At 31.5% G+C, this 9279-nt stretch overlaps 2 protein-coding genes across 4 annotated transcripts; both read right to left on the reverse strand.

The window, feature by feature from the left end:
• Positions 1-2848: 2848 nt before the first annotated feature.
• LOC125050243 lies at positions 2849-6507 on the reverse strand. Of its 3 annotated transcripts, none has more exons than XM_047649953.1 (6): positions 6384-6507; positions 5716-5816; positions 5205-5462; positions 4046-4166; positions 3591-3662; positions 2849-3213 (listed from the first exon to the last, which is right to left on the reverse strand). In XM_047649953.1, the coding sequence occupies exons 2-6, from the start codon at positions 5728-5730 to the stop codon at positions 3041-3043; spliced, it is 639 nt and encodes a 212-aa protein (XP_047505909.1). In that variant the 5' UTR covers positions 5731-5816; positions 6384-6507; the 3' UTR covers positions 2849-3040. The 3 variants fall into 3 exon arrangements, with proteins under 3 accessions (XP_047505909.1, XP_047505911.1, XP_047505910.1); XM_047649955.1 differs by lacking the exon at positions 6384-6507 and adding an exon at positions 6081-6197; XM_047649954.1 differs by lacking the exon at positions 6384-6507 and adding an exon at positions 5895-6054.
• Positions 6508-6938: 431 nt separating this feature from the next.
• Positions 6939-9279, reverse strand: LOC125050244 (60S ribosomal protein L17). The gene is made up of 4 exons (XM_047649956.1): positions 9174-9279; positions 8890-8978; positions 8544-8816; positions 6939-7181 (listed from the first exon to the last, which is right to left on the reverse strand). Exons 2-4 carry the CDS (start codon positions 8968-8970, stop codon positions 6972-6974), a joined length of 564 nt encoding a protein of 187 aa, XP_047505912.1. The 5' UTR covers positions 8971-8978; positions 9174-9279; the 3' UTR covers positions 6939-6971.

Consider the following 9279-nt stretch of genomic DNA (forward strand, 5'->3'; position numbering starts at 1 on the left):
TAGTCGGTTAAAAATGAACTTGCTTTTATTATGAAGTTTTGATTGACTAAACAGTGTCCAAAGATGACAAACTCTTCCACATATCTATGTTAATTTGGTTTATAATAAAAATAAAACGACTAAAGAGTATAACCGACATAAGTAATTATTTTGACAATGTCAAACACGCAATAAAATATCCAATCTTAACAAATTGTACTAGTTTTAGTTAGTGAAATTCTCCGAGTTATGACATTTTGATTATGAAATTGCAAAAATCTAAATTTACCAAAGATAAGGGTAATGCCTTCCTAAAATCAAATTTAGGCAAACTTCTCGATGAAAATTGCAAGCTACGAGCACAGCTCCTAGAAGCCACCGAAAAAAAGCACCAAGAAATGACAAGAGCCATTGAGCTATCAGAAAAAAATATTGTACTAAAACAACATATCCAAGAACTTAAATGGGAAATTCGTGAAGACATAAAATGAATTACGAAAGTCGAATTAAGTCTTTACAAAAGGAGAACAACACTTTGCGGAGCCAAATATCGTTAGAAAAGAGGAAACGAATAGAAGCGTGTGGAAATGCAGAAAGGCTGGCCGAGCAAAACTATTATTTAGAAAATTATATACATAAACTTATTTGTGAACGTAGTGCGCGTATGAAGAATACATTATATAGTACTGACTGAATAAATCAGATTCAGCTAAAACTCTTACAAAATTATTCATTGAATCATAGTGACAGAAATCATGTGCACAGATTTCTCCTGCTAAAAAAGAACATTTGCGAATCTTCTGGCGATTAAGTTTCACGAAAATGTCACAATGTCAAAAATTTAAAATGATTAACATTGGTCAAGTGAATCTTTCGCTTTGTATAATGTTAATCTTTTCAGATACACTTATTAATATATTCACATACAGCTAACATAAATAAATTAATATAACAAAAAACAATAACTAACCTTAAAAAAAATAACTAAAATATTTTATTAAAAGGAGGCCCTTTAAGCAAGGTTCCGAAGGTTCTCTTCGGTCGCCTGTGATGTCGACTAATAGGCCTCTTGGATAACGAAAGTGGCGCGGCGCTGTGGCAGATTCAGGCAACACCCGGGCGTCTGAGTGCGATCAGCTGTACGGTTTACGTTATTCAATCAGTTGAAAACGTTAAAAAGTGCTCTCAAAAACGAATAAAATGGGTGGTACGAGGTACTGTTGTGTTGTGGGGTGTAAAAATTCCCAAACTCGAAATCGTGGATTAGCTTTATATTTGTTTTAGATAGTACATATATTAATAATCGGAACTGTTGTTCCAAAAATTTATTTCTATAAACTCCAAAATTGTCAAAAATGAAACAATAAAAAATATAAAAATAACTTTATTCTTACTATTTACATATTTATAATATCAACATCCATTATGGTACATTATCTACAAGATAAAAATGTATATAAAAATTCTCGTTATTAATAGCATTATATATTAATACATATAAGCTTTTATGCTAACCCACTGAACTCGTTTAGAGTATTTTTTGTGTAATTTAAATTCTTTAAAGTGTCATGGATTTTTTTTATATTTCATGATTTAGTTTTACTTTAGTGTCCATAAAATATTCAATTTATTTTTAGTACTGTGAAGATACCACATACAAATAGACCTTAGAGATTGGAGAGTGAGGTAGTTTTCCAATTACAGAACATAATGCTGCTGATAGAGGACAAGTCTTTGATTTTTTTTTTAATGTATGTTATTATTATTAATTACTTAATATGTCATGTGGAACATGGTGAAATGGTTGCAGCTCCTTTCAAACGTTGTGTAAAAAAATGGCGATTAAAAAGAGTGGTGGAGAGTTTATTGCCAGTTCTTTTCTTCCGTTCTACGCCCTGATTTGAGAACTGGCAGTAAATGTAAAATTAGAAGCATTAATATGTATTTCTTTATTGAGTCATAAGTGTATTATGTTACCTATATGATTAAATGATTTTTTACTTTTACTTTTAATGCGACTCAGCGGCGCACAATGCCTAATTATGCTGAAGCTTAATTGGAACGTGAATTAGTTTTCAAATGCAATCAGCAGAGTGCGCTAAGTTCGTAATTAATTGGTTGAAAACTATTTAACGTAATTTGGATTTTGGTTATTTCATTAACATTTTTTTACGTTTTGAGGGATTTTCTTTATTTTTATTTTCGTAATCATAAATAAATAGGATTGTGTCGTCTTCTTCATCTTGATAAATATGTTCTTTGCCACGAAAACATGGATGAGAAATGACGAAACGAAAGCCTTACAAATTTTTCAACAATAGATAAACTAATTAACGATAATATATAAACAAAATTTCGATCAATGCCAACTTAAAGAAAAAACAAATAAATTTTCTGTCACTGAGTTGGTATTGATTGCGAGTATCACGCGAGAACATTAGGCTAAGTTCAGATGACCGCGCGTAGCCGCGCGTCGCCACGCGGTTGGAGCATGCACATGACGGTATATGTACGCGCGCCAGTGTGGCTTCAACATTGATTGACAATGGACGTGGAGGAGGCAATTTGCTTATGGATTTTTTATAGAAGACTGAGACGTCGCAGAAGAAGACAAAGACGATACTGGGTGCATCCAATTTTAAGTGGCAGACTTTCTTCCAGCCTGTTTGTCACTTTGTATCCCGAATTGAGGTTACACGAAGATAATTTTTTTAACCTAGCAAATCGATAGGCACAATTTCATCTTCGGTACTCATTTTGCATCGATCTATGTGTCTTTCCGTCTCAAGCCGCTTATATTTATATTGATCTTGTACCGCGCGGTTCGTAGCTGCGCGCGGTAACGCGCGGCTATATGAACTAAGCCTTACTTTTGAGAGTGCTCAATTGTGCGAAGCGTTGCTGTAGTTGGAAAACTACCTGAATCTGTAATCCCTTCATGGGGCATCGTACTAGGTAGACAGTCTATACCATTTTTGTGTCCGCCAAAGTTTTAATAGACAGACAGACTGAGCTACGAAAGAGGTTACATTCATTCGTTCTTTAATTCGATCTTCATTCTTCACTCATTCGTTGTCTCTGGTTTTATTTCATTCTTTTTCTTTTCATATTCCAACATCAGTATTTTTATTTCTAAATTAACTTTTTCTACTTTCTTCTCGTAGTATTTTTTTATTGCTAAATCTCGCGCCTGTCTGACGTAATCCACAGAACTGTTGTGTTTCTTTTTCTTAGCTAAAAAATAAAGAAAAAATTAAACACAGTCTCTACTATATCTATAATCTATATATACGACGTTGAAGAAGAGAACAGAATGCTGAACTACTTGCCTATTAAGAAAATTTTTTTAGCGCCAATGGTATAATAGATATACCTAATCATATTGTATTTAATTTAAAAAAAACACAATTCAAAGTTTTAGTATCTTATTTAAATTACAATAATCTGACGCCAAGTGCGTGTCTCTTTTTAATTAGAGAGTATAAGTTTTTTAAGTGATCATGAAACAGATACAGAAATCTGAGGCCCAGATCTAAAAAGGTTGTAGCGACGATTTATTTTATAAGTTTTTTATTGTAGGTGAAAAATCTCTAGAATAATCTAATTATTACCTTTTTTAGGTCCCCATATTATATTTGGTATTATACTGGTTGTACTATTGTCCATACTATTTTCTGGAGCACCTGAAAATTTTTGAATCATAATATAAATCAACTTAGTAATAATTATATTTCCAATGCCCTCACCGAATGACCTTGAAATTATGTATGGGCCCTTAGGGATTGCTCTAGGTATTCTACCTAAATGGGCAAGGCAAGTAACCAATGAGAACCTACTTACAAATGAACGTAAAGTAACTTTTATGGGCCTATCAATTTGGAAGTGTCTTTTTCAGTACATTGCCATAAAAAAGTCATGGCATAAAATCTGCCATGTGTGATGACCAGGTTATTTGGTCTGGTCTTTACAAACCACTACAGCAAATTGAAAGCTATTTTAAAATTATAAGCATGGATGTGCTCTGACTGGATATCATCTTTTTAGCCCATATCACCTCAAAACTCACCTTCTGAATCTTCAGCCACATTTAAGCTTCCATCACCAGCATTCCGGCCTGCTTTAAGAAGATGCATCACCTTATCTAAAACTTCATCTGGTGGAATAAAGATTGGTCTACTGCCATCAGTCTGGAATAAAAAGGTTTTTGATTTAAATAACAAAAAACATATAGTTAAAATTCTAAGAGAAAAGATATACTATGTTTGGTTGATTAATATTTGAAATCTAAAATTAATGTAGCAAAGTATAAACTAATGTGTGGAGTGTGTGAATCACAGGTCACATATTTAAAAAATTCATAAAGTATATAACAATACTAGTGGACCCGACAGACGTTGTCCTGCATGATATTTCAAGCAATTAGTAAAGCAAAGTATGAAAGTACCGACTGCAGCGCCATCTGGCGGGCTGATTTGTGAATCTAAACCATTCCCAGATCCCCTTGAACACACACAAAAAATTTCATCAAAATCGGTCCAGTCGTTTGAGAGAAGTTCAGTGACATACACACTCACAGAAGAATTATATATATAACAATATAATCATTCTAGCACACAGTTATAGCATTATGTAATCCTAGATGAATTATAGCACTAAGTACCTTGTAAAATAAAATAGTTGGTAAATAAAATATACAGTAATGGAGAGTTGATTGCCATTTCTTCATTGCTGTTCACACCCTTGCTTTAAGAGCTGGTAGTAAATGTAAGTAAGTGAAGTTCATAAGTGCAAAAAAATACATAAATCAATAAATCAGTTTTGCTGTTTGTATCAGTTATATTCATTTTAGATTCAAGCAAAATTGTTCTATTCATATTTATTTTAACTATTAATTTATTTACAAAAAAATGATATGTTTATGTGTTTCCTTTACAGGAGCCCCTAAAGCAACTAGAGAGTTAATAGAAATACTTTAGAAAATAAATGCACAAAATATACAAACATACAAAATTCAATAAGAAAAACAACTAAGTAGTTAATAAAAATTAACCAAAAGTATTTAAAAACTTAACTAAACTGCACTATAGCTGCAAAAAAATACTAGACCTTATTAAATATAATCTGTTAACCTAAAAATATGTTTATTTTCATCAGCCAATGTGAGAATGGTTTCATTAGAAATGGTTTTATAAATAAAGTACCTTCATATACCAACCATCTCATACCTTTTCACTATTCAACTTAATATCCTGGTCTCTTTTCCGAGCAGCTTTCTTTAAATTATCCCATTTTGCTTTTAATTGCTCTTTACTTCTAGGCATTCCACCGTTTCTCGTGTTAAAAAAAGCTGTTAACATTGACCAGGCTTCCTCCTTACTTTTATTTGTTGTTGCATCAGTTTGTTTGATTGTTATAATTGGTTTACTTTCAATTAGATCCAATAACATGTTGACTTCTTCTTTTGACATTGCTTTCTTGTGTTTCTAAAATCCAAATCATTATGTAACACACATAATATACTTATTTTATTGCTTCTCAAGCATATTCAAATGTTTTTAGTTAAATTGAAATAAAAGATTATAGAACATAATTAAATTTTCGCCTAATTGACTAAGCTTTGTAGTAGAATATCTGCATTGAAAATAATTAAATTCATTAGCTTTTGAAGTTTTGTAACATATAAAGTAACTTTTTCATTGGTTTCAGTTAACATGGAAAGATTAAACAAAAACTTACCAATTCAAATTCCATATTTATATTATTTTATCTTGATTCCTTAAATTTGAAGTTTGCAGTTACTTAGTAACTTTAATGTCATCTATAGCTTAGGGTCATCACTGAAAATATTATTAAATGATATTAACGACTTATACTAGTAACGTATTTGTATAGAATTCGTGGTAAGGAATTAAGACCTAAAGTTTTTGCACTAATCAGCCCGCCAATAATTCAAACGTAGTTATAATGTCCACCACTAGCGCTAGTAGTTTTATCACAAAAAAAACAATATGGCAGGCAGAACTTTGTACAACACTGAACACAGATTAAATCTACCGAATTAAATATTATTGTTACATTTTAAAACCTTTGGTAGTTGGTACCTTTTTAATGAAACATGCGTTGAATAAAATTATGAGTTATAGTATAAATAATTGTATCAAATACCATAAACCTAAAAATGGTTCTTTTGCCATATTATAATAATATATTGTAAAACGATTTACAGTTTAAAAAATCAAGAATGGTTAGTAAAAAACACATTAAGCGTCATCTGTTTCATTAATTCCGTCCATTTTACTTTAAAACTTGACACTTCATCTGATCTAAAACGCCTCGTTTTAGCAAACCACGTTTAACGGGACGTAGCATGTAAAAACGGCAGCGCCATGACAAAATTGACTTACCAACAGTGGCGACACATAACGGATACGAGTTGTTAGACGTTCACTTCTCACAAGAAGACGCTTTACTACTAACGGATCGTTTGATTAGTGAACTGTCAATTTAGAACTTGCAAATTTGACAACACTTGACAAGATAGTCCATAGGATAAACACATTTTTAGGATATCACGCACTAGTTTGAAAATGAATTTAACTAAAAGTTTAATATTGGATTATATTGTTGGTAACGAAAATTTACGCTACTAGTAAGTTTTTTTCATAAATAAGCTATCTATAAAGGCCAAAAGCAAGTCAATAGGACGTATATATTGTTTTCTCAATTTAGCCTATACATATTTCAATTTATTAACCTTAACCATTTCATATATACGTATAACATACAATTATACTGAATAAATGTATATTATGAGGAATTTTAACAGATTTACTATACGCCTATCATGAGGTTCATTTTTAACAAGTCTTTTTAAGTCGTCTCAGTAATATTTGGTACCATAACCAGTACAAAGCAATTGCTGATGAAGAACTAATAATAAAGTGAAAAAAAAACGAGTATTGTCTTTTAGTCATTTATTAACCCTTAAACTTCTACTCCCTCATCATCTTTTCCTTTTGACGGGCAAGCTTCTTTTTGGAGAGCTTCTTCTTTGCAGGTGCATCGTCTGTGGGAGCAGCACGGGCCACGGCGTCCTCACGTTCACTCAAACATACTTCAATATGGCATGGAGATGACATGTAAGGGTTAATACGACCATGGGCACGGTAGGTACGTCTGCGGAGGCATGGAGCTCTGTTAACCTAAAAATTATTAATTTATAATAATCCTTAATGAGACTAGTGTTAACACAGTATATAAGTATTAAGTAAGCATAGAATTAACATAGAAAAGGTCACGCCATACCAACCAATCAATTTTATTAAAAAATTTCTTATTTAATTGATATATATACCATAAAATTGAATTTATTAATAAAACATTCTAATTGTATGTATATGTTACCGTAAAATTGTAAACACCGTTAGATTGTAATATATCTCGCGGGATTGTAAACTGTCGAAAGATTGTGAACCTCAACGAACTGCTTACAATTTAAGGTATTATTATTCAGTAGTTATATGAAATTGTTGGGAAGTAAAATTAATCTGTAATTGACCAAAGAAGTTTGAATGATAACTAAGTTAGTGTAGTACAATCTACCGAATAATAATACCTTAAATTTTAAGCAGTATGCTGAGGTTCACAATCTTTCGACAGTTTATAATCTCGCGAGATAGATTACAATCTAACGGTGTTTACAATTTTACGTTAACATATATATAAGTAATGTAATTAAACTATCCCCAAAGAAATTTCTTAAAATAATTCCACATAGGTAAAAGATATCTGCTTTAAATATTTATTTAGTTCACAATTATAACAATACCAAACTTTATTTTATTGAAAACACTTTTTAACTTAATTTTACAGAATATATGTATAATATTAAGAGTTATCAAGAAATTACGATAGGTCAAAAATTTATATACCAAGCTTAAAAATAAGTACTGAAATGTTTTCATAATGTACATGGGTATAGGGTTTTTATAGAGTACCACTAGTTCTTAGTTTAACACAAAAAAGAAAAAGATAGAAAGGTAAATTTTATGTATGTGGCATTGAGTTAAAGAAAAACATAAATATTATTCTCCAACCTCTTACCACAAAATACTTTCTGCCTTTTGAAAACAGTGTACACATGTAAGTGTACACTGTCAAGCTAAAAAGGCACAATAATGTAACAAGTGCCTATCACTCAATTTACTGTCTATTAAATTTTCTGTATTGAGGTATTTTTTAATTTCTTTATTTAAAAATTTAATATATCATGTGTAACCTCAAGTATAACAATTTGTTGAATGTAGTTGTAAAAATTAAGCAATAGCATTACACAGCTAAGCAAATTACTGTAAGAGAACTACCCAAAAAGCCAATTAGATAAGATCCTCATTCCATAATGAATAAAATAAAAAAGTCCATAACTAAACTGAATTTGAGATAGTAACAAATATAATGTACTAGTACTGCAAGAGATATGTTACATTGGCTTTTAATAAACTTTAGTATAGTTAAGATGTATTAATTGATTACATATAATTGAAAGAGGGAAATTAAAAAAATACCTGAATGTGATCAATGACAAGCCTGTCAACATCCAAGCCCTTGTAGTCAGCATTTGACTCAGCATTCCTCAATAGTTGAAGGAGGAATTCAGCCGATTTTTTTGGCCACCGACCCTGTGTGGTTCCGAACTGTTTAGCTTGCGCGCATCTTCCTACACCACCATTAAATCTGCGGAATGGAATGCATTCCTTCTTTTCTGTCACATTCTTAAGATAGCGGACAGCACGACGAAGAGGCAACTTCCTAATTGCCATAGCTGTTTCATATGTATTCTGAAATTTAAATAATGAAATAAATGAAAATGTTTAAGTTAGACCGTAGGAAGTAAACAATAGTAAAATTTACCTTGAAGTGCACACGGAGATTAGATCCACGCGCTTTGCATGATTTTGCAGCATTGTCAGGCTCCCGAGAATAACGACCCATTTTTGTTACTGAAAAATAGAGCGGCTTTGAATCACAAGTGTTACACTTTTAGGTTATATTTGTTTATGTGTTACTTTTCACAAATTTGCCAAAATATATACACCAATCACTTAATTTCACTGTTTTAAATAATATTACGTTTCCAATGAATTAAAGATATTATAAATATTTGGATTCAACAAGATTGAAAACACGAAACCAACCTCTCAAAAGACTTTTGAGCAGAAAAAGACAGACGATTCCCAAGAGGGTCGAACGTCAGATATGGTAATGGCAATTGACAGCTGACAACTGACAACTGACAAAAGT

The sequence above is a fragment of the Pieris napi genome, chromosome 6, assembly GCF_905475465.1.
Source record: "Pieris napi chromosome 6, ilPieNapi1.2, whole genome shotgun sequence".
Taxonomy (NCBI): domain Eukaryota; kingdom Metazoa; phylum Arthropoda; class Insecta; order Lepidoptera; family Pieridae; genus Pieris; species Pieris napi.